Genomic DNA, 25,546 nt, shown 5'->3' on the forward strand with positions numbered 1-25,546 from the left:
TTGCCTACTCACAGAAGTGCTGAACAGTCCTGTTATGTGCACGGGGATTTCACTTTGGGTTGTCAGAAAAATAGTCAAGATAGCTGCACAGCTCATGTACATCTTAATGTTTCTTAAGAATGTTAGCTATTTTGTCATGCTTATTTTTGTCACATTCAGCTTATTTGTCTCTGTGTATTTTTAGCAGTGTCTGTAAGTAGTCTTCTACTTCCAGCATAGGCTGAAATAACTTCCAACACAAGATGAAATTGTAATGCAAAGAGGTTTTCAACATAAGGTGTAAAAACTTTATCAGAAATGCTGTTACAGAGAAGATTACATTTCCTGCTAATTTGTAAACTAAAGAACTCTTAGGTTCACTGCATCTATAAAAAAACCCGCAAAAACAAACAACCAAGCACAAAAAAACAACCAAGAAAACCCTGCCAAACCCCAGTTTTTTTAAGCCCTCAGTGGTTTGGAAAAGCTAAACATTTCCCACAGTTTGTTATACACAACTAATCCTGAAATGTGCGGAATAGATACAGATTTCAATTATTACTTCAGCACAGTCTGACACCCTGGACACAATTAGATGGACCTCTTTTCAAATGTTTGTGCAAAAAATTTATCTAGTTACTGTACCAAATTTTACCCTCTCCACAGGCAAAACATATACTGCTTTTAAAATTTAAATTTAGTACCCTGTTGGCTTCCTGTGATGTTTTACAGTACAATGAAGTGTTAAGATTTCCTTCTTGCATTTTTTTCAGGTCTTTCAAGTTGCATATGTCATCATCAAAGCTGCTAATGCTCCACGACCTGGAAACTGGATTTTGGAGCGCTCCATAGATGGCACGGAGTTCAGGCCATGGCAGTACTATGCAATTAGTGATACTGAATGTTTAACTCGTTACAATATTACACCAAGAATTGGGCCACCAACTTACAAGAGAGATGATGAAGTGATCTGCACTTCCTATTACTCCAGACTAGTTCCTCTGGAACATGGAGAGGTATCTTTGTTTTTGTAGTTGTAGTTTGTGATTGGGAACATGGGGTGATAGCAATTTGAAAACATTTGAATTGCAGTTACAGAGTTCATCGCTCTCAGCACTAGCAGATCATCTGCTACTCTACTTTATTAACATTATCTTTACATCACGTACTAGTATAGCAAACTCCTAAATGTTGGGATGAAATATGTCTTTGGCTCTCTGTGTTCCCATTACTAAACTCTTTGTTCTCTCTTTCCATATAATTTGATGTTAGCAATTAGCTGTGAATTATTAGTTCCTTTATCCTGAGAAACTACAACAGAGGCTCTTGTTCTGCCAGTTTTTTCATTTAGTAGAGAAAACTCCTGTGTTAGGAACACCTGGTTGTGTGAGATAAAACTGCAAACACTGTTAAAGTGCTCGGCACAGCTGGAACTCCTAAACAAGCCTTGGCATTGTTTCAAGGATGTAGCATAATTAAAAGGGCTATGAGTTGTGCAGTTGTGCTGTTGATTGTTCTTTCTTTTAACAAACACTATTTAGAGTACTTGTGTAATTTATTATGAAGAGGCAGCCACACAATGAAATGATACATTAAAACCAGTGGTTATTCCATCGTGATTGCTAAAATGTATGACTGTGATAATAAGTATGGAGGTATCTATGGAGAATGCTAGTAACTCCTAGATTCGTAGAAATAAATGTGTTTTTATTTATTTCTTGGTTAAAAAAAGATTTAACTGTATGTAGCCATTATGTAAAATTAAAACTAACAGCAAGAAAAACCCCAGTGAAATTCAATAATGTAAAGTCATACTTACTTTAATAAAATGTTTCTTGCAGCCTTGTGAGCATATGATCAACATAGAATCAGCATAGAACTAACAGATCAAATGGAACAAAGAAACCTAAACGTGTCTCTCCACACAATTAACTAGAAAACTCTTAAGTTCACTGTATAGGGACAGTGCTGCTTGTGATGTACATTTAGTAGGCCATACAACTCCAGCTCAGGGGATGCCAGAAATTTGATTTAGTGGCATTTTTTCCCTCATTCTTTTTTCCTGATGGTACAGATAGTGTAGCTCAGTTAATTATCTAAAACGCTGCCTTTTTTTTTGAGTGCAGTGATGGAAAACAACACAGTAAATGTCAGAATTAAATTTCCGTCTATATGGAGAATCACAGAGCCTTTTAGGTTGGAAAAGACTTTTAAGGTCATTGAATCCAGCTATTAGTCCTACTACTAAGGACTAAGGTCATTGAGACCTACTATATGAGTTCAGCACTGCCAATTTCACCCCTAAACCGTGTTCTTAAAGTGACACATCTACATGTCCCTCCAGGGATGGTGACTCTGTCACTTCCCTGGACAGCCTTCTCCAATGCTTGAGAATACTTTATGTGCAGAAAGCTTTCCCCGTTTCCCACCTAAAACTCCCTTGGCACAGTTTGAGGCTATTTTCTCTTGTTCTGTCACTTGGTGCCTGAGAGAAGAGGCTGCCTCCCGCCTGGCTACAGCCTGCTGTCAGGTGATGCGGTCACCCAGAGCCTCCTTTTCTCCAGGCTAAGCAACCCCAGCTCAGCTCCCCCAGCTGCTCCTCACAGGACTTGTGCTCCAGACCTTTCCGCAGCTCTGCTGCCCTTCTCTGGACACGCTCCAGCCCGTCCTTGACCCTCCTGAACTGAGGGGCCCAGAAGTGAACACAGGATTTGAGGTGCAGCCTCACCAGTGTCCAGCCCTGGCCCTGCTGGCCACACTATTGCAGACCCAGGCCAGGATGCCATTGGCCTTCTTGGCCACCTGAGCAACAGCTGGCTGAGGTTCAGCGGCTGTCAACCAGCAGGCCCAGGGTCTTTTCTGCTGGGCAGCTTTCCAGCTGCTCTGCCCCAGCCTGTAGCACTGCCTGGGGTTGTTTTGACCCAAGGGCAGGACTCAGCACTTGACCTTGTTGAACTTCATCCAAGTGGCCTCAGCCCAGCAATTCAGCCAGTCCAGATCCCTCTGGGGAGCCTTCCTGCCCGCCAGCAGATCAGCACACATGCATAAAAGCTGTCATTCACAAAGGACAGGCTGCTCCTTTGTGACTGGATTGTCTGTCAGGCAGGAGTATTGCCTGCACAGAATATCTCAGAACCTGCATTAATGACTCTTGGAACTCTACGGAAAGTCTATGTATTTAGGGCTTTGTACCTTTTTCTGGCCAATCTGTTGAATTTAAGAATGGCCCAGCAAAGGAGCTGATATCTGTAAGTGCCTGCCTTGTATCCAGCATTTGCTGGCATCCCAGCTCTCTGCCATCACAGCTTGCAGTGTCTTGATGTGAAATAACTGTTAGGGTAAAAAGACCACATATCTAAATATGGATGTCATTAACAACATTTTGTTGCCAAATCTGACATTTTGCTAGTTTGGCTGCTGGATTGTTCTCAGGTTTGAAGAGATATAGCTGCTTTACTGCAAGTTCTGTTGTTTGCCTGATTTATTCTGCTTGAAGATCTGCTCCCGGCAATTTACAAAATCAGTTCAGGACTCATGATGAATTGTAAGGCTTAAGCTGCAGTTGTTTGAAAATAGTCTTAAATTATGAAGGACACATAAGCCAAAAACACATAATACAGAAAATCAGGGTTGTATAAGCATATATAAGCAATATATTTGCCAAATTTAGCAGTGTGCAAGGAGAGTCATGATATTTCTTCAGTATCATAGTCAGTATCCCTTCTGTTTCTCCCTTTTTCTGCTTGTTAAGATTTCTCTACAGTTTCTGTAAAGATTTAAGTGTACTGTTACAAAATTTCTAGTAGTAGAATTTCTACACAATAGAATTTCTACTGTTCAAGCTCTTAATTGCAGAGTAAAGAAGTGAGTCATAATGTAAATTTCATCACTTGAAGGCACTGTTTCCAAGTAGTGAGAGTATATGTTAGGCAGGAAAGACTATATAAAATGAAGTGGCATGTGACACATGGGAGGTAAGGCCAATTAGTTGTGACAGACTTTTCTGGATCTTTAGATCTCTGGTGTCTAAGTGATAAAAAGCAAACACAATGTGTTTGAAGTTCCAGTGCTGTGGTTGGTCCTGCTCTCTTTTTTGAGGAAATCAAAGGATTGCAGCAAGCCCAGCAAATTTTCTCTCTGTACTGAAAGGTAAATGAGAGTAGGATGCGGTGCCCCATGCTGAAGTTGTGTTCATCTGTAGCTGAGTGTGTATGTGTTAATTTCTTTCAGTAAAAGGAATGCAGTGATATTTCAATTTTTGACCAACAATTCTGCCTTGTAATTCCCAGCAGAAAACATAACTTCTGAATGAGTGTGTCAACCAATTTGCCTGAAGAGGACAGACTCAGATGTGGTGGGCATGTTCTGTCTTCAGTTGCATAAAACATGTGTACTAAGAGGAAAATTCTTTTCTGCGTGTCTGAGACTGGATCCAAGAAGAGATCTGAAATTGTAACAAAGAAAAACATGGTTTAGAAATTAGGAGCATTTCTAACAATAAGGCCGAAAAGGCCTGGAGTACTAAAAATTGCCTTGGAGAGCTGTAAAGTCAGCACCAACACTGGTCTTCAAAAACAGATTGGTCAAACATCTAAAAAAACTCTAGTAAATCCTGCTTTAGCATAGGAAATGGACTAGAAGAATTCTCTGCATTTCTGTGAGAGCTGAATATTGTATCAGGTGGTGCTGATTTGCAGGATGAGACCTGGGAAACATTTTGGTTTTCATAACTACTATTCTGTGGTTAAAAAGTGGATGGGCTATCAAAAAAGTAGAAATTTTTGAACGTGCTGTGTTAGAATATTAAGAAGGAATGGTGCTAATCAATAAATGTCAAAATTATAATTTTGGGAATGTGACCTCTATTACAAGTCTCTGTATGCCTTTTAAATAAGGCATACAGTTACTCTCTAGGGAGCCCCTAGCTTTGTTATAGAATTAATATTTATTTAAAAAATAATAATAATTAAAAAACCCTATAATGTAGGAATATTTTCAGGGGAAAATTTGACAGTACTAGACAAAATCGAAAGTATAAATTCAAGAGTAGTATATGACACAAAACTGCTCTTCATGAATGAGAATATGTCATGCACTTTGAAATGCAGCTGGCAAGCCCAAAACATGACCCTTTCTTTGTTATGGACACCAGGTGAACTGTTGAACACTTGTTTGTTGTCTGTAGGGTAAGGTCTTGTTTTTCTGTTTCATACATAAGATGGAGCAGGGACTGTATGGTCATAGGGCACTATGCTTAGGAATATCCTATATTCCTAAGTAGCTTTGGTAAGAAGGAGGGGGCTGTTGCCAGAAAAGGCTGTGCAGTTTATACCAAAAGTCATCTTAGTGTGGCTTCCTGGAATTGTGCAAGAACGATGTAGGTCAAAGGAGAGGCAACTCCTTGCTTGCGGTTGTCATCTGTGTTGTGGCTTTTCACTGCATTCTCTTTATCAGTGAGTACTACTTGCTGATTGTGCAGCCCTGTCACTGCTAGGTGTAGGGCTAATGACTCTTGATTAAGAATGTGGACTGGATTATGCTTTGTAGATATTTCTATTTTCAGAGTAGAAATCTATTAGGACAGAATTGAGCTTATGGCCAGAGTTACATATTTTATCTCAATGAGAGAAAAGAAGGAAGATTGCCATATCTAGGTACTTACCTTGATATTGCACCTTGGTTTTTCTCCTTATTTTATTTCCACACAAGCCCAGGAGACTTAGGACTGTGATGAGCTGATAATGATGGTTTCAGAACAGTGTGAGTCAGGCACCAGGAATTTTACCTGTGGGTAGACAATGGGGAAATAGAAGGAGCTCTGGGTAGTTTAGCATGTCACCATCCTGAGCTGTTGGGAGATAAGTTCTGTGGTTTTGATTCTCAGACTAGTGTTTGTTGTGGTGAATGAATCACAGTTGTGTTTGTGACTAAGCCAGCCTTTCTTTCCAGATTCACACATCACTGATCAATGGTAGGCCTAGCGCTGATGATCCTTCACAGAAGCTGCTGGAATTTACTTCTGCACGATACATCCGCCTGCGGCTGCAGCGTATTAGAACTCTGAATGCTGACCTCATGACTCTCAGCCACAACGATCCTAAGGAGCTAGACCCCATTGTTACCAGAAGGGTAAGCTGATGAGAGAATCTATATTCAGTATATAAGCTGTATTCATAGCTTAGATACTGAACATATATATATTCAGTATTATATATAGCTTATATACTGAATAGAAATATATATATTTTCAAGCTATATATATTATATATATAAGCTATATTCAGTATAGCTTGATGAGAATCTATTCTGACCTGTTTGAGAAGGAGAAGTACTTCATCCTTGTAATTCACAGAGTGGCTTTGATAGGTTGTAACATTATTCTTGCCTTGCCTTTGACACCATTAACAAAAATATCTTCTCATAAACAGCTTTTAGAAAAATATTTTCAAGATTTTTTTATTTGTTTTATTTTTATCTGTTTGTGTAAATGATTTGTGCTAGGAGCAATGTTTATAACGCTTCATCATCAGAATTCACAGTATGGTTTGGCTGATGGAGATATCACTTCAAGTTGCTCTTAATGCCACTGCAGTACTTTTTGTGGTGTATCATGCATTTCAGGACCCAGTGCTGTGGTTCATAAATGTGATTATTTGAAAACATTGCTGTTGTGAATTTTCATGTCTTTCATTTTCATTCTTGAAGAATTTTCTTCATTTTTAAAAGGCTGTTATAATCAATTGTTTTAGAGCCCGTTAATTAGTGTAAAATGTTTGCATAGATATCTGAGTGTTAACTGATTTCCAGATTTGAAACTGAAATTGTGGAAACTGAGACCTGAGCACTTAGGCAGACGTCTTCAGTTTCTCACATAAATTCAATATTTGAAGTCTAAACAGTTCTGCAAGATTTCTGCTTTGTATCTTGCCGTTTTGACCATCTTAATTTGCCCATGACTCATAGGTTAACACCTCAGAGACTTCAAGATTTTCTGTGAAAGTAGGCTGTCGTTTCAGGACAGGAGACCATGAGAAGTTCTCTTTCCTTCCTTTGTAGTTCTTTTTCCTGGAAAGCATCTGCAACTCTTCTTAGGCAACAACAGAATTCTTGCAGTTTGTGGCTTCTGTGATAGAGGCAATCCTTGTGCTGTCTGGATAGCTGAGTACAGAAGGGAGGAAGGAACTTGGATTTGGTCAGGGATTGGTGGGTACTTTCAAGGTGTCCATTCAACTGCAGCATTTTAAAGTGTAAAAGCTGGATGGTTTGCATTTTCTGTCCATGGGAATTGCTAGCATGGAGACTGCAAAAGTGCAGTGTATCGGACAGCTGCTCCAGCTGTGCCTTGCTGGCAGTAGAGAACTGCACAGCCTGAGAGGTGAGATGTTTCCACAGAACAGGCTGGTTGATACTTACATCTACTTGTATTATTGGCGTATCAAGACGTACACCCCAAAAAGAAAAATTTGACATGGAAGCATGCAAACATACAGCTGGGAAAGAAGAATTTGGACAAGCATGGTCACTGGTTTTGCAGCATACACAATTGTGCAAGCCAGGGCTTAGTACTTCTCCACCTGGCACTGCTTAGTGCAGTTTTGCATGGAAAACTACACATATTGGCCGAGATTCCCAAATCCTGATATCTTACCTTGAGTCTCTTTTTTGTACAACCAGCTACAAGAAAGATAACTACTTTCAGCTTTCTGGATGCTATTTTTATTGTCTTTGAAGACTTTGCTGTGGTTGATGATGCTGATTATGTTTAGTTTTCTGTCTACGGATTTGAAAAACAGCCAATTTAGATTCTGAGTGTTCAACAGCACCTTTATTTCTGTGTTCTTTTTATTTATTTCTGTCTGTAGTGTCTGATTCTCACTGGTCTCTCATTCACTCCAAGCTGCACACAGCTGCTCTGAGCCATACAGTGTCAGAAAATGAGACAAAGGAGATGAAGGAGGGAAGGCAGTGAGAAATTAAATTCTGCTTTTGTCTCCTTCCTTTCTCACCCTGAACCTCCTTCTTTGTAGTTGAGGACTTACTGTTCATGTTAAGTCCCTGAATGATTTTTGTAGTTCAAGCCCATAACATTAAAAATCCTCCCAAAATAGTGGACATAAGAAATTTAAGACCATTAAAAAAAAAAGTATGAAATCAAAGAAGACAGTGTGCTCCCAACTCCAAGAGCCTTCAGAGAAGTAACAGTGCAGGAGTCAGCATGTCTGACCACCCAGGGCTACCTCTCTTCCTGAACCAGCTGACATTAGGGTTGCTAGGTCTGAGAGCATTGAACTCTTCCCTTAGAAGTATCCTCAAAAGGAGTTTCTTTTTCATTCCCCTCTAGTACATAATCCCCAGGATACAAGCAGGCCAACCATGTTGATACTTCAGCTGCAACTGAACCCAGATGGTCATTTCCTGCTTCTTCTTTGCCTTGAAAATTAAATCCTTTCCTTATGTATGTTTTTTTTTTTGCTCACCACCTGGCAATATTAATGGATAGTATTCTGCTGTATCTGCAATTTTTAAACTAGGAGTCTGGATAGAATATTTTACTGGCTACACAGTAGTAGCAAAGAGCTGGTCTGGAAATGAGTGCAAAGTGGTTTTAAGGGAGGGAGAGTTCAAATTTTAAAGAAGTTTTAAAGAACTTTTAGTCCCCAAACTGATTCTAAAATATGGTAATTTTTTTATTCTTTGTGGCTTCTTGTAAAGTGAAAAAAAGATTTTTTTTTTTTTTTTTGCAAGTACATTTTGGCTGAGGTCACATTTGGTGATCTTTCTCAAAGCTGAGGAATTTTACATACCTATTTAAAAGTCAGTTAGTGTTTCATACCAATAGGGAAAATACGGGAAAAAATGGAAGGTTTCCCCAAATGGCAGATATTTTCAAGTATTTATTTTATTTTTTGAGACAAAGAGTAGTTGAATGTTGGCATTTTGTTTTCCAGAGTAGGGCAGAGAAATGTAAATACATGAAAATGTCTTTTATTCATACCTTTCTCATCTTTATTTTTTTGTAGTACTACTATTCAATAAAGGACATCTCTGTTGGTGGCATGTGTATTTGTTATGGCCATGCTCGAAGCTGCCCTTTGGATGAAATCACAAAGGTATTCTTTAATCTCATTATTTTTGCAAAACAATTTTTCCAATTAAATAAAAAAATCCTAAGGGGAATGAGAAAGAGGAAGCTAAAACAGATCTTATGATGCATAAAAATTATTTGCTATATTCTTCTTTTTTTCAGAGCAAGCATATCTGGGTTTTGTAATGTAACTTTCTTGAAGTAAACTCTTCTTCTTTGTCATTAAATTTAAACAATTCAAGGGGCACAAGACATAGTCTGTCTTGCAGCACAGGAGATTTGCCCTTCCTTTTCTGGAAAGGCTATTCCCTAGTAGTTGATGTACTGTGGTAGAGCAGTTCAGTGCTAATTGTTAGGTATTTGTGGGACAAATGTGACATTTGTGCCATTTTTTGGATTAAGATTGATACTGGGCAGACTTTTGGCAATATTGATGAAATTATCCATTAAAAATATTTCAAGGAAGTGGATTCTTTATTCATAGAAATTGCAGTGCCAATGTGAACACAACACATGTGGAGAGAGCTGTAACAAGTGCTGTCCAGGCTACCACCAGAAACCATGGAGACCAGGAACCCTTTCTGCTGGGAACAAATGTGAGAGTAAGTATGCACAGGCATTTAGATAGTTTCATGAAGCCTTGCCCTCTTGTTTGAGGTTGCTTTCATACAGATCTGTACCAATTCCCCAGAAAAATCCACAAACTATTAACTGTCTCTATGAGATTGTTCAAAGGTAGAGAACCTACTTCTAATCATGAATGTTCAGATGGTTTTCAATAATCTGTTCAGTGTGACTCCATGACTAGTGGAGTTGTCATGTAGTATACCTTCCAGAGTCTCTTTTTCAAGGGGACTTGGGGATTTATTGTACTCCTGTAGAAACTAGCAGGTTTACATCAGTCATTTTGTTAGCTACTTGAAATGCAAATTTCATCAATTGATCATAAATTTTGTCAGATGAAGAACTTTGTTCTGATATCAAATGTTTTTACTGGCCAATTACACTTCAGATTGTCTGATAGATTGACTTAGGCTGTGCCAGTATGGCTGAATGTGTTGCTAGGGCTAATTAGTGCATTTTTTCACTTCACATTACTAATGCACAGCACAAGCTGCAGACAATTAGGAACCTGTTGGATAAAATTTAAAGTTCTGGATGGAAAAGAAGTCTTTTTAGTTGAAGTCTTAAGAACAAGTCATAATGACACTCTTTAAACTAAATAAAGTTTCTACTTACGTACTTCTTAGTTGACTTCTCAGATTTTGTCTATAATAGAAATAAGGGAAGAATTAGCCAGGTTTTCATCTGTAATGCAGTGGACAAAAGATGGAACAGTTATTGCTAATTACACACATCACTCTCGACAGCAGTCCTGACAAGATTGACCTTGTAGGATATACAGAATACTGCTAAAAACAGTGCTGTTAAAATGATAACAGTGGTTTTGAAATTTGCTTACTTGCTAAGAGATGTAGTGTATTAAATCTGATGAAGCACATGGGAAAAAACACACTTTTGAGGTCAGTTGATAGGCTCTTCTACTTATATTTTCAACTTTGAAAAATGTCAGTATTATAGGAAATGTTACAGTGTGAATAAGAAAAAAAAATTGATTTCTTTTCCATTCCTTCTCAGAATGTAACTGTCATAACAAAGCAGAAGATTGTTACTACAACCAGAGTATTGCAGATCAGAAAAGAAGCATGGATATTCACGGCCAGTATATAGGAGGTGGTGTGTGTTTAAATTGTACTCAACATACTACTGGGATCAACTGTGAAATGTGTGCTGATGGATATTTTAGACCACACAAAGTAAGATTCTAGAACGTATCATTCTAATGTTTTGGTGGATTATAACATGGTATCATGCCTATTTCAGCTGATTGTGATTAATATATTGTTTTTTTATCAGTTGCAGAATAGCTAAGAACAATAGAGAGGGTTTTTTTAATAAATAACAATGCCAAAACTTTCAGAAAAAAACCAAAATGCTTGTTCAATTGTGTGGGAGGGCAGGTAAAGTTGTTGGAGGAGAAAATTGTAAGTGAAGATAATGCTTGATATTCTAGTGTGGAAATGTACATGCTCTGATAGGAAACCCATTTCTCCTGTGGGTAAAGCTCTAAAGGTACTAAAGTTTCAGTGTTTTGTCAAAAGTGCCAAAATTGTGTACCATCCTGTATCAGCCCATTTCAACCAGTGTTGAAAAGGACCTGGCTTGAAGATCAAAATCTTTGGCTCATGAGATGTTGCGGCAAATGCTTTTCTTGATATGATCGTTGCAGAACTTATGCTCTCTGAGTTTACTTTCCAGTGTCACTCTTTGGAAAAAGGGCATAAACTCTACGAGACATTTGTTAAGATGTGGCTGACAGAGTTAAACATATGAACTTATGTAACTTAACAATGCATATAACTGCAGTGTTAGAGTTCTCTGTATAATGAGACATTCTGAACTAAATTTCTGCTCCACGTGATTTTGCTTTGTTGGGTCCATGCATGTTTTGAAAAACCCATACTTTAAAGATCTGGCATAAATTGGTGCAGAGAACAAGGGTGAGTCCATAGGAGTATGGCTAGACAGTAGGTACAGTTCATCCAGAGAAGGAAATTGGAGTCAGAGATTGTCTTAGAGTTGCTGTAAGAAGCATTGAAGAACAGTCTTTGATCAAATCATAGCCATTAAATGTGTATCTGAGAGGTCATTACTGATTTGCTTTACAGCTGAAGCACCTCAAAAGGACAATTTTCCCTACAAAAAAATAAAATCTTCTCATATGATTTGCACTGCTTCATATTTTAAAGATTTATAGATCATGAAGTCAGAATGAGTCTTTATTAATAGATAAGCTGTTGTTCAATTCCATTGAACACAGAGCCAAAGATTTCTTTAATTTCCTTCCTCTTTGAACAAGAATATCTTTGCAAAAAGCATCCACTCTTTTCTTAAACATTTCCATATCTTTTGGCAAACCTTCACAGTGGTTAATTGCTCTTACTTTATAAAAATGTCTATTTATGCTGAATGAATGTGTCAGACTTCAGCTTCCAGGCATTAGCAGTTACTATATTTTTGTGCTATTGAAGATCAGCTTTTGTTCCCACATTTAAGCTTTTTCCAGACTGCAATCCCCTGATCCTTCTGCTTGCTAAAGTTAGACTAGTCCCTTTATCTATTACCCCATATTATCTTTTTCCAGTCTTTATTCGTTTTAATTTTGGTGATTGAAGACTGGAAACAGATGTAACTTTACTTTTCCCAGTTAAAGATTTCAGAATTTACCAGAGAACTTCTATTTTATAGGTTTCTCCCTATGAGGATCACCCCTGCTATCCCTGTGACTGCGACCCATTTGGCTCTCTGAGTTCTGTCTGTGTTAAAGATGAGCACCATTCTGACTCTCAGCATGGTAAGGAAGCAGGAAGTGCCTTTTCCCTAAATTTCCAGTCTGGGTGTAGGTTTGAGGTCTGAGGGAACCCTATCCACCATTGAATGGCTGCCTTTTAGGTACCACTTCAAAACACTGGTAAATCTTCGGGAAGGTGAGGCTGAGGCATAATGTAGTTTTATGATTTTGGGGTATGCCCCTGAACGTGTTCTCCTGTGGAGATTGTGGGCTCCTACTGTGTAAAACAATGTGAGGTGTTGAGATCTAACACTGTTGTTTGTGAATACTGTTACAACTGTCACAAAATTCATTTTGCTGCAGTTTCTGTTCATTTGATTCTTTAAATATGAAAAATAAATGGCGAGACTGACCTTGTGCCACATATCTGCGGAATATGACATGGAGTGTAATAAAAAAGGAATGCTAAATTATTTGTAATTTATCTGAGACATCTTGAATCCAGCCTATTGCCTGCTCTGATTTTCTTTTCTTTGGTTTTTTTCCTACTTTTGCTACTCAAGGGACCTGGCCAGGCCAGTGTCAGTGCAGGGATGGTTATGCAGGAGAAAAATGTGATCGTTGTGCATTTGGGTATCGGGGCTACCCGAACTGCCTGCGTTGTAACTGCAGCCTGGTGGGGAGCATTAATGAAGATCCATGCATAGAACCATGTCTTTGCAAAGTGAGTACTAAACGGCCATTTTTGTTCAAAATGGAATCTGTGGTTTATTAACTCCTCGTTAATAGTGCAATTACTTCATTAACTGGGGAAATCGCTTCATAAGAAGTAATCTGGCATGTAGCTGACAGCCTAGAACTTAAAACTACTGATTATTCTCTGTACTGAAATGCGTGTTAATTTATGTTGGGTAGTTCCGTATGTTACTAATACAACATTTTCTATAATAATGGGCCAGACTGACAGTAAAGTGAAATAGAACCTGTGCATGTGTGAGGCAGTCCCAGAGAGTGAGCATGCCTAGCTGGGTTTGGTTTTAGGAATGAGCTGATACTTCTCTTCAAAGCCACTGATTGCTTGTAAACAAATGTTGTGTTTAAAACATCTGCTTTGTGTGAAGAAACAGCAGGCGTTTGGAAAGAACTGTTGGAACACTTGCACTAGGCATATGTATGGAATATGATTTACTTATTCAATTACAAAATATAAACCATAAAAATGTTTGAGAAGAGCAGTTTTGCAGCATTTTATTTTTTGGTAGATATCCAAACCTCTTAAAATTTCTTGCAGCTGTAGATTCCACTGAGTTTTGTAACTGAACTGTGTTAACATTTAAAGAAGTTACTTAATTTTCTGAAGCACTGTTAGAGTAGTTTATGTATTTGTTGCCAAATATGATAGTGAACAGGAGCCAAAGATAACATGATTTGTTTGAAAATTCTTCTGAAAATTTAGTCCTTTTGCATAATTTATCGGATCCAAAAAATCAAACTTGCATAAATAAAAAGACTCTGGAAAAACAAAATGGCTTCAATCACCAATTTAAATATGAAACCGGAGGTAGGTGCCTGATTTTGAGCTAGGGTAACATTGTATAAGCCAATGCAGCTAACTAGTGAAAATTTTGGGATAATCTGGACTAGAAACTGCCCGTTTTCAGTGCTGCTGTGGGCATGGACCTGGCATACAGATCTTTTTAGGCCAGATCACAAAGAATGTCATCAGCCAGCAGACCACCTATGGAGATGAAAGGAGAAAAGGTGTACTCTCCAAATATCAAATGAAGGACACAGAATTTCTAAGCCTTTGCAGACACTGTGAACACAGTAGAAAAAGGTATTCTTTTTATATAATGGTGCATTTTGTAATATTTGATTTTTCCAGAAACACAGCTCTTGAGGTTTAGTCATTGGGTAAGATTTTTATTTTTTATTAAGAAATAAATAATTTCTGTCTGACAATGTTAGACAGTGAAATGTGTCATCCAATTCCATCCTGAAGACTGGGAAACAAAAAAGCTGAAAAGAGCGTACAGATATTATTTCTGTAAAAAATCCAAGCTATTAAGATCTCATTATCTCAGGGGGCACTTTGTTGCGATTTTTTGCCTGCGATTTTTTGCAAGTTTGCATATGGACAAATAGAAACAGCCATCTTCGACCTGTGAATCAGAACTGGAGATCATAAATTTTTAATGTGCTTTGCAAGCAGAGGTTGTACTTTGCTTACAAAACCACAGAACCTGACATGGGTCTTGGGTAAACTTGACATGCCAAACACTGTTCCAGAAGGAAAGACAGTTGGAAGTCTCAGATTGCTCTCTGGTATGCCTAAAATTTGCTCAACAGTATGAGATGTGATGTAAGTCTGCAATCTGGAGTGATTCTTGTGACTGAAGTGAAGGTACCCTGGTAACTGCCTCTGAAAGCAGATTTTGGTCTACAGGCTTTGCATTTCACATGGCAATGCAGAGCTCTTATAAGCTTCCTCAACACAGTTGTGATTCACATGGATGCCTTGCAGTCTTAGTGTTCAAACCATACGTATCAGGGAACATTGTGAGGTGTTCTACAAAGTTCTTTTTGCCTTTGTAGTGGAGTTTTCCCATAAATGAAACCAAAGGTTGAGACTGGAGAGTGGTCCTGATATGGAGGTCTTGTTCTGATACGAAGCTAGGACATTAGCAGAACCTTGCCTCTGGCAGTAGGAAACGTTCTGTATCTTAGTGTGTGGAAATGCCTATGAAGATCTGCTATTTACACAGGTTTGTGGATATTTGTCAAAAATTTTCCCTGCTGGATTTTTTTTTTTTTTTGTCAGCAGCAATTGTCTAAACTTTTTTTTAAGAAATAGCCACATATTTGCTGCACAAATTCTGTGAGAAAAAAGAAAAATTGGTACACCGTTTTGAGGTTTTTTTTTCCCCCTGTAAATTCTGCATTGAACTACCCAGTTTGCATGGCAGAAGACCAATGAAAGGAGCTAAAGGAGTAGAGCATCTATTTCTGGAACAGGAGTTTCTGGACCTTAGCCAAAGCATGTTGGGTGAAAGAGTTGCCAGCTAACATATGAGGTTCTTCCAGGAAGAGGTGGCAGCAGTAGTAGGTGTCACAGCATAAATATTAAGAGGTGGCTGAGAAACTGTTATCTTGAAGCTGGCTGTGGTGGCTCCAAGAGCCTGGCCTTAAAGGTGAACTTTCTGGATTCTGTGTGATGAGATATCTGAAAGGTAATCCATCTGGAGTCAGAGAACGTGAGCTCTTTTCTCCAGAGCAATCTACAAAGTCAAGCTACAAGACAAGTAGGCTGGCAAGCTGGCAGAAGCTTTTCAAACCCTTCGTGTGTATTGAAATTTAACTAAAATAGAACCCTTGCTGGGGCTTGTTTAGATTTTGATGAACTGGCAAATTCTGATGAATTTTTCCAATCAGTTTCAGTTTAAGCTCTGAGTCTTATTCAATAATCCTGCTGTGCTGAAATGTGTTTTCTTTTATAACCTTCTGAATGCTGTTACGCCTAAATCCCACCTAATCCATGGTATTTGTTACCATAATAATGCTGATGTGAACCAAATGTTATATGCCTTTGACAGGAAAATGTAGAAGGTGAAAACTGTGATCTCTGTAAACCAGGATTCTACAATTTGCAAGAAAGAAATCCTCAGGGCTGCACAGAGTGTTTTTGCTTTGGAGTTTCTGATGTCTGTGACAGTCTTACGTGGCCTGTCAGTCAGGTATTTATATGTTATGTCCATGACCTAATATTCTTTCCTCAGGCAGCTGCAGAATGTACTATATTTCCCTTTGACACGTGCGCAAGATAACTGCAAATTCTGGTATGTGTCTCCTTACAGAGGAATGGATTTTCACTATCATCGCGCAGCTCTGAGGTAGTCAGCAAGTCATCCCAGTGTAGGCTGTGGCCCTGCTGGCTTGCAGTAACATCAGAAGCATTGGGTAGTGAAAGCTGCAATAATGCACTGAAGAAATGACTTTTTCTCTGACTGTTAAATGTTTTTCATTCTGAAGAGAGAAACCCAAACTTGTTTCCTTGCCCTCATGCCTACTGGACCTCTGGCAATATGGCCAATGCTCTTTCTTAGCAAACAATGTTTGTTAATATTACTGTCTTCTGATTAAACAGTTCTTGAGTTATTGCGTATCTTGGAGAGCCAGCCACACTTTGGTCTCCTGTTTTGTGTGCAACAAAAAGAAAGGAAAATATATCAAAATTACTGAAATTCTAAGATGATTGAATCAAACTCTCTCTCTGAGAAGAACAAAGTTCTCTCATCTTGGTCCCTCTTCTGGGACTGTAGTTTTCACTTTCCTCCAGCTCAGCCTTATCTATAAATGGGCACAACTGGCCTTGAAGCCTTTGAAATTCTGTGTTTCTGTCTCAGGGAGTTGCATAGGTATAATGTTAATTTTGTTGGAAGGATGAAAGTCACACTCATTCCTGTCAAATAGAAAGGTGGAGACAGTCTGAAGTGTCTGAAGTGGCATATTTGCATATACCAGGTGTCAGACTTGGCTAATAAAAGTGTTCTAGATCCATCAGTTTGAATGAATATCTAGGAAGAGGTGAATGATTTCTCAGTGACACCACTATTATTAATATTACTACTCTTGTAGATTTCAGACATGACTGGATGGCTCATTACTGATCTGTACAAAACAAGGAGTGTGCAGCCTCAGCGAAGCCAATTTGATGGACCCCATCAAATAAGTATTAACAACACTGAGGCTGTGAAAGTACTGAAAAATACTTATTACTGGTCAGCACCTGAGGCATATCTAGGAAATAAAGTAAGTACTCAGCTAAGAAATCAAAACTTCTTCATATGTTCTCTGTCTTAACCATAACCAATAGCTCTAAAAATATAGTTTCTGTAGTTAAAGATTACACATAAAGCTCAGTATTACCTAACTTCTCACTGTATGTTTGCTTTTTTAATCAGAATGTTCCTATGCAGACATTCCCAGTACCCTTTTTTTGGTCTTTAAGTTCATCCATCTCTCCACTTCCTTCCCTGCCTATCCTTGACACAATACAATCTCTCTTGACTGTTACTGACTGACATGCTCACATTTCCCATGCACTTGGTTCCTATCCCAAAACTTACACCCCTTATGCCCTGTCCAATAACAGTAGATAGGGCTGTTAAAATCTCTTACCTGCTCCTTGGCCATCTTATGTTTTCTAACAACTAGTCTTTGATTTTTTCACTTTTTACTGGCTAAAACTCTGAGTGTCCTAGTTTTTTCAACAGAATCACAGAATAGCTGAGGTTTGAAGGGACCTCTAGGAGTCATCTTGCTCAATTTCCATCCTCAAGCAGGGACACCTAGAGCAGGTTAACCAGTTCCTAGATCAGAGAGCTGCTTCTGAGTACCTCCAAGGATAGAGACTCCACAACCTCTCTGAGGAACCTGTGCCACTGCTTCACACCCTCATAATAAGTGTTTCCTGATGTTCAGCAGGAATCTTCTGTATTTCACTTTGTGATCATTGCCTCTCTTCCTGGCACTGGGAACTACTGAAAAGAGCCCAGCTCCATCCTCTTTGCACCCACTCTTGGTCTTTCCTCATATGAGAGATACTTCAGGCTATTAATCATTTCAGTGGCCCTTTTGCTGGACTCTTTCCAGCATGTCCACCTCTCTTGTACTGGGAGGCCCAGGACTGGAGTCAGACAGCTGTGGCCTCACCAGTCATGAGCAGAGGAGAACCTTGCAGTCCTACCTGTAATTATTTTCAGTCCTCTCTCTCTGCCCATGCAGCTGTTTGTTATTAGTATAGAGATACAGTAAATGAAAACAAGTGTAAGAGTTTAACATTAAGGAGCCCTGAGATTTTGCACAGGGCAACACTCACTCAAGTTCTGATTTCTTAATCATTTAATATAGGTCTAACTGTTGATTAACTTACTTTGTAGTAGTCGGCAGCAGCTGTGGGGCTAAGGACCCTGAAAGAAGGTGTGTGGAATGTGAAAAACACCAACATGCTGTGCCCCTTGGGTAGGATGATAGTGTACACCTCAGCTGCCTGTTCAGAGCCCTGTTAGCGTTTCACTGAATTAGGGCACTTATCTGAATAATCTGTAGAGCCTGGAGCTACCTCTCACCACCTGCACAGCAACAAGCCAGCTCTTGTCCCTTTGCTGACACTCATGGCATGTTAAACTTTTCCTGTAAAGTGGTACAATTGTCTTATAATTTGGAGATTGTACTAACCTGTGTAATTTCTTTGTGTTGGCTGGAGGTTATTGTGTTGTTAAGACTGCTTTTTGTTATTTCAGCTCACAGCTTTTGGTGGAGACTTGAAGTATTCAGTATCTTATGACATTCCAATGGAGAGCGTGGACAGTGATATAGTGTCTAGTGTGGATATCATCATTCAGGTGGATTTTTTTCAGCTTTTTACTATGTAGACATTATTAAGAATCTATGAATGGGTTAAAACATAAAATAATATTTCTATAGTAGTAGTTTTGTCAGTTTTAAGTCCCTTAAAAGTCACTATCAAGGTTTTATTACTACTCATTTCCTCTGATTTTCTAATCCATTTGTCTGATCTTATAGGTATACAATACTAGTTTTATATGTTAAATACCTAGAATTTAATCTGTGTGTATATGAGTGAGTTGCTTATTACTAAATGTACTAAGCTGTGTTATCGGAATAAACTGCAGTACAGTGGAAAAACTTATGCGTATGAAACAAGTGAGAGTATTTGCTGACTGCTTCCTGTTCTAGATGTATATTGCAGTTAAATGTAAGGCTCTATACTGAATCCAGACATCTCTAAAAACATTATTTTTTAATATGTACTTAGCAGTAGAACAAAAGAGAAAGGATATGCTGTTTTGTAGAGGTATTTGATTTTTGCAGTTCAGTTTATTCTTTTACAAAAGAATTCTGAAGTCTCTGAACCGAGAGAGAATGGGATTGTGGTCTTGAAGCCACAGAAGATGTTGACCTTTTATTTACTTTTTCTTAATGCAAGGAATTTAATTTGATGGCCTCTTCTCTGTGGGTGTGTATTTGACCCTAAATGTTATTGCTTAATAAAATTTACATGCAAATATGGAAGATGTTTTCTCTTGTCCTTCAATTTCAGGGTAATGGGCAGATTCTGGGTACAAGAGCAGCAGGCTTGTCATTACAGCCATATGAGGAGTATTCTAATTCAGTGAGATTTGTACCAGAGAATTTCATAGAGTTCAATACAAAAAAGGCAATAGACCGGGAAATGCTGATGACTGTTCTGGCAAATGTGACCCATCTTCTGATCAGGGCCAACTACAACATTGCCAAAAAGGCTGTGTACAGGTAAGGGAGATTAACTTGAATGTTTTATCTATATACTTGTATTATTTTTCTGCATAGGAGTCATGATTCTTAGTGGCAGTATTCCTGAAGCTTTATGTTTAAAGTTTCTAGTAAGTAATGTTTACTGAATTTTCTTAAGACCTGTCTTTGTCCCCACAATACAGTTATATGGAGTGTGTGGTAAGGGACATTTGATATTAAAGATACCTGATAGTAGAGATGTTGTCTTCTGCTTCAAAGTAATAGTGCATAAAAGCCTTATTACAATGGCTGCTTTTTTTAGAGGGAAATAGCTGCAGAACTCTCTACAGTATGTTCATTTGGGTGTGTGACAAGTTAGTCCATCACTGACTATTGAAAACCTATCAAAACATTGATTGTAATTTCTCTTGATGTTTGTTTGTGGATGTTATTAAGACTCATCTCTAGGGGAGATCTGAACAGGAAAATTAGGCTACAGTGGATTAGCTAATCATTCCATAGTCTCAAACCAGCATTGGCAGTACCTGTGTCAGACTTTATACATCTTTGTTTTACCTCTTCTCCAAGATATAGGAATAAAGCTGTATAACTCTGAAGGGAATCAGCTTAATCATTTACTTACCTAATTTCCTTACACTCACTGACAACCTTTCTTCCTCATTCCTTAATTAGAGCATGGTGCTAATAACACTGAAGTTATGGATTCAAATCCCCATATGGGCCATTTATTTAAGAGTTGGGCTTGATGATTCCTTTCTACTCAAAATACACTGTGAATATTCTGTCATTTGGTAGCATTTTATGTCAATAAAATAGGAACTGATACCAAACCTGTTTTGTTCACCCACACCACTCTGGTGAAATTTATGTTCATTTAGGGATAGTGTGTTCATCTTTATGGAATGTTTGTAAAGATTCCTTACAAAAATGTTATCTGTTGCTGAGAAGGTTGTCTCTTCCAGTAACAGTAATGGCAACAGGGGACATCTCCTCCCATGAGTGCAAATGCTGTAGTAAGAATATGATCACAGACTTCTTACAGAAGAGATTGGTGCCTGTTCCTCAGTTGTCCCTGCCAGGGAGCAGTGCTCACTGGTGTTACATCCCCAGAAGCAAACTGTTCTACTCAAGATCAAGTGAAGATCAAGTTTTGGGAAACAAATAACGTGATGTTTTCCTGCTTAATCCTAGACTGGACTCTGTGACCCTGGATACTGCAAGTGCAAATGTTATAGATCTTTCTTCAGCACCAGATGTGGAATTCTGTGAATGTCCTCAGGGTTACACAGGAATATCCTGTGAGGTAACTCTTACAGTGTTTTGAGTATGCAAAATTTATCTCTTATTGTAAGGGAAATAGGTTGAAAGGCAGGTTGCCTTTAATAAAACTGCCATTAAATTATATATTCTGTGGTGAATTGCTGTCTACTATACGCAGTCCTGAAGGTATTTTCTTTCAGATACTCTAAATAGGATTTTAAACTTACTTCTTGGATTTTTTTTCATGGCACTAAAAAAGGATGATGCACTTCAGAATATCAGTGCTGCAGAGGGAGCAGCTGTTAAAGCTCTGTGAAGCTATTTTGAGCTTACCTTACTCATTAATAGCATTTTTTCTGGATCTGGATCTTGTTCAGTTTATTCCTGTCATTAAGTTTATGGAGGCAATACGGAACCTTAGCAGGGAGGAATTAGCCTTTGGAAGAACCCACAAGGGTGAGAGGCATTGTGCAAGGTGATGTCTTGTGTATCTGTGAATAGAAGATTTATAGAGGCACAGTCCTACTGCAGAATAGCAGGAATTATTTTGACAAATAATTTCAGTATGAAGCCCTGTGCTATAGCATTGTTAATGGCTCTGCAGAGGTGGTAGAACAGCTTTTCTATTGTCCCATAATAAGAATTTCACATTTTAAACCACACACAAGTAAACTTTCATGCCTCCAGGGAACAAAGGGATGAATCAAAGTTTTATGGAGTTAATTCTTATCCCCTTTATCCAGTGCAAGTAAAAAACAACCACTAGAAAAGAGCTACAATGACATCAATAGGGTTGAAAGAGCATTCAGTTACCACAGTGTGAATGGGTAGGATGGTGGGTGGTCAGAATTGCTCTCTTTGAAAAAGTTCTGATGTGTATTTTCAACACACATAATGCTACTGCTTTTTTCCCCCTTCATTTCTTTTCAGTCCTGTCTCCCTGGGTACTACCGTGTGGATGGAATAATCTTTGGAGGTATTTGTCAACCCTGCAAGTGCAATGGGCATGCAGCTGAGTGTGACATTCATGGTGTTTGCTTTGTAAGTCATCCTTCAAAGTGCTCCGTGTTTTAAGCACGCACTTAGGAATTAGGAGAGCATTTTGACTGTGGGAGACAAGTTTACAGTGTGAATAATTTCGAGCTATGGGTACCAAGTGTTAGTTGTTGGTAGTTTTCATTGTTTAGTTCAGAGTTTGTTTCAAGACTCCATTATTGTGTTTTCCAATAAAGAATTTGTTTCAGTTTATAATTTCAAGTGGAGAATACTCAGAACTAATACAAAAATGCTATCATATAGTGGCTGATGAAAATCTCGACTTTGCTTGCTGCAGGTTCCTGAAAAGAACAAATTTAAGTGGAGAATATCTGTTTACAGATATATGTGCATCTTCCATGACTAACACCAGTGGAAATTGTACATTACCTTGTGAAGAGAAAATTTAGCACTCTCATCTCTTCTGAAAATTTAACGTTACTGGAACAAAATGGCTAAACACCAGTACAAACCATCTAAGTTTTTTACTACAAATGTGTGCAATATGTGAAATAATATTTAAGTATGTGTAGAAGTAATGTGTCTGGTTTCATAAAGTATATTCTAAAATGTAGGAAAAAACAATCAGGATTGTTACGACTGAGAAAAACAATCAAACACTTATTTTCAGAGTTTTCTAGGCAATTCTTCATGGCTTGAAGAATGGCTTCCTTGGATATCATACTGCATGCAGACTGCTGCAGGAATCCCTCAGGGGCCGAAAAACCATCAAGAGAAAATACAAAAAGATTTTTTCCATGTCTCACAGGCTTGTCAACACAATACGACAGGAGCTTTCTGTGATCAGTGCTTGCCTGGCTTCTATGGAAATCCATCCCAAGGAACAGCTGAGGACTGCCAGCCATGTGCTTGTCCTCTGAAGTCTGCTGCAAACAAGTAAGCTTCTTATGCAAGATTCTTTTGCATCTTCAGCAAAACCAGAAAGTGAGATAAAGAAAAGCGTCATGACATCTGAAGGGGATAGAAAAGGACTTTCTCCCTTCATCTTTGTTTGCTTGTGTCACATAGAAACATTGTTTTTCAAATGTATAGACTAGGCTAAGAGAGGCTGAGTGAACTGGTACGATTTTGCATGGTGGGTGAAAGTAATAATTCAACCTGTCCTTAAACTTTGCACCAAAACCATGGTTATCTTCCTTGTTTTTTCAGAAAACAGTAGAAGGACAGAAGTGTTGTATCAATAAAAAAGTAATTCAGCAATTACACTGCTTTGCTGGAATGAAAGTCAAATTTTTAGAAAGTTTTAAAATCTTGCTTTTAAAGTAAAAAACCCCAAGTTTTTTAAACTTGTTTATTTTGACACATTGTGTTGTTAAAAGCATTGATAAACTAGGAAAAGTTGCAAATTTGTGTTAATATAGCTAGGTGCGGGGAAGGGTGTGTATTGAGTGCTTGCAGAAGCCTTGTGATTCTGTGCATTGATACTAACTGCCATAAATATTTTTAATAGTTTCAGTCCCACTTGCCAGCTGACTGAGGAAGGTGGAATTGTCTGTGACAGATGTCTTCCAGGCTATACTGGTGCTCAATGCGAAAAGTAGGTACATTAGTTTTGGGTGAAATATCTGTATCATTGCCATCACTAGGTGTTCATCATCCTGTCTTCCTCGTATTGTTCATACCACATGAACAGAACATTCCTAATGAAATTTTCCTTCTTATTTTGCCTTTAATTGTAATACAGAGGCACTTTAGATTAAAATTTAATAGGGAAAAACTCCCTTCAGTGAAGAGAGTGCATGACACGACCACACTCTAGCTGATAAAGTTTTTGATCTCTGATGCAGGTGTGCTAATGGTTACTATGGGAATCCTCTTGTGCCTGGAGAGTCGTGTGCTCCTTGTGAATGCAATGGCAATGTAGACCCTCAAGAGGAGGGCCACTGTGATCCCTTCACAGGACAGTGCCTGAAATGTCTGGGCAACACAGCAGGTCACCACTGTGAAAAGTGTGCTGATGGGTATTATGGGGATGCAGTGATTGACAAAAACTGTCGTGGTAAGTTATTATTTTTATTACTCCCAGCATTTAAAGAACACAAAAATGTAGCGTTCTTGTGCAAAATGGATGAGGATGTGCACCTTTGCTGAAAGAGTTAATCTTGGAGTTATGAGTTGGTAAGTGCAGTTTGAAAACTCTGGGGTTGAGTTAGGCTGAGAGAGGGGAATGTATTATCTTAGAGTTTGACACTTGGAATCCCTGGAGCTTATTGGCTTGCTTAACACTGTCTCTCCAGTGGCATGCTGTACACATTTCCTACTTCTGAATGTCACATATAGGGCTGGAAGAAGAAATACTTCTCAAATACAGCTTTTCTGAGGTGTTTTGTTTTTTAAATTTTATTCTAAATGCACAGGCATTTCTGTGATATATTAGCATCTGTGGGCTATAAACAGATGAAACACATCATACACCAGATTTTGAATTCTGTATAATAATGAATGCCTATAGATACACATGAATAATTTTTTAATTTGGTTTCTTTTTGTCTGAACACAAGCCTGTGCCTGCCATGTGAATGGTTCCCTTTCAAGTACTTGTCAACATGAGACAGGTGTCTGTTCCTGCAAATCAAATGTAATTGGAGAAAGATGTGATAAATGCTTGGTAAGCAGATATATTACCTGTTGCTAATGTATAGATTTTCTTGTCTTCCTCTTTATCTATAGATACTGGTTTGAGCAGATACAGAGAATAGCAGCGAATAGGTTTTGAGGAGAGAGAGGTCTATTGCTGAAGTGGAGACCAAAGTTTGTCTGCAGAGGTTTTTGTGGCTGAAAATTGCTCTGCACGTGCTCCTTGCAGATGTGAAGCTATGCAATTGATTCAGCACCCTCTTGCATAAGGCTGTTCGGGCTGGTGCTGACAGCGTGCAGTCAAAAACCAAACCAAACACTGTTAACAAACCTGAAGGGATTTTAGAGCTGTGCTTCTGTATAATGAAGTCTGAGTTGGGAATGTCTGAAGAAGTGTGGTTGGCGATAATAAATACATCGTGGCTGAATGCCAACAAGGGATTCAGCTGAAAGGCAGGCCTGTTGTAAGAACAAGCAGATATTCACTGGTGATACAAACCAGCAGCTTCCAGTCTATGCTGAGTGTAGAACAACATCAGAGACCAGGAAATCCGTGCCCAGTTCCTGCCTTTTGTGCCAGCTCAGCTGAATGACTTGTGACACACGTACACTAGATCACTGACCTGCTCCATTCTAGGCTTTGGTTCAGTCACAGGTGTCTGTGTTTGATCAGCACAGCCCACCCTCACCTCATGCAAGTCTCAGAATTAGAATAGCATCAGACTTCAAAACATAGTGTCCTGCTTGTGAGATTAGAGGACCATAAGAGCATTTCAGGGTTGAGTTTTTCACCCAAGTGCATATTGCTTTACAGCTGGCAACAATGAGGAGATAATGCCAGGGAGTCTTTCCTCAGCAGTCACACAGTGCTGGCCATGATTCATGCAGGTCAGACATCACGGGGAGTAAACAGAAGAAAA

At 38.7% G+C, this 25,546-nt stretch overlaps 1 protein-coding gene across 1 annotated transcript in view; it reads left to right on the forward strand.

The window, feature by feature from the left end:
* Positions 1 to 25,546, forward strand: part of LAMA1 (laminin subunit alpha 1) — a 99,439-nt gene that overhangs the window by 28,043 nt on the left and 45,850 nt on the right. Inside the window, exons 4-20 of the mRNA XM_066329285.1 lie at positions 753 to 995; positions 5,929 to 6,108; positions 9,000 to 9,089; positions 9,549 to 9,666; positions 10,703 to 10,881; positions 12,374 to 12,479; positions 12,980 to 13,140; positions 16,010 to 16,150; positions 17,052 to 17,225; positions 18,719 to 18,820; positions 19,540 to 19,751; positions 20,925 to 21,036; positions 21,924 to 22,034; positions 22,798 to 22,925; positions 23,500 to 23,586; positions 23,837 to 24,048; positions 24,551 to 24,657. Coding sequence (XP_066185382.1) covers positions 753 to 995; positions 5,929 to 6,108; positions 9,000 to 9,089; positions 9,549 to 9,666; positions 10,703 to 10,881; positions 12,374 to 12,479; positions 12,980 to 13,140; positions 16,010 to 16,150; positions 17,052 to 17,225; positions 18,719 to 18,820; positions 19,540 to 19,751; positions 20,925 to 21,036; positions 21,924 to 22,034; positions 22,798 to 22,925; positions 23,500 to 23,586; positions 23,837 to 24,048; positions 24,551 to 24,657 — 2,463 coding nt within the window. The remainder of the gene's footprint in view (positions 1 to 752; positions 996 to 5,928; positions 6,109 to 8,999; positions 9,090 to 9,548; positions 9,667 to 10,702; positions 10,882 to 12,373; positions 12,480 to 12,979; positions 13,141 to 16,009; positions 16,151 to 17,051; positions 17,226 to 18,718; positions 18,821 to 19,539; positions 19,752 to 20,924; positions 21,037 to 21,923; positions 22,035 to 22,797; positions 22,926 to 23,499; positions 23,587 to 23,836; positions 24,049 to 24,550; positions 24,658 to 25,546) is intronic.

This window comes from Sylvia atricapilla, chromosome 1, assembly GCF_009819655.1.
Source record: "Sylvia atricapilla isolate bSylAtr1 chromosome 1, bSylAtr1.pri, whole genome shotgun sequence".
Taxonomy (NCBI): Eukaryota; Metazoa; Chordata; class Aves; order Passeriformes; family Sylviidae; genus Sylvia; species Sylvia atricapilla.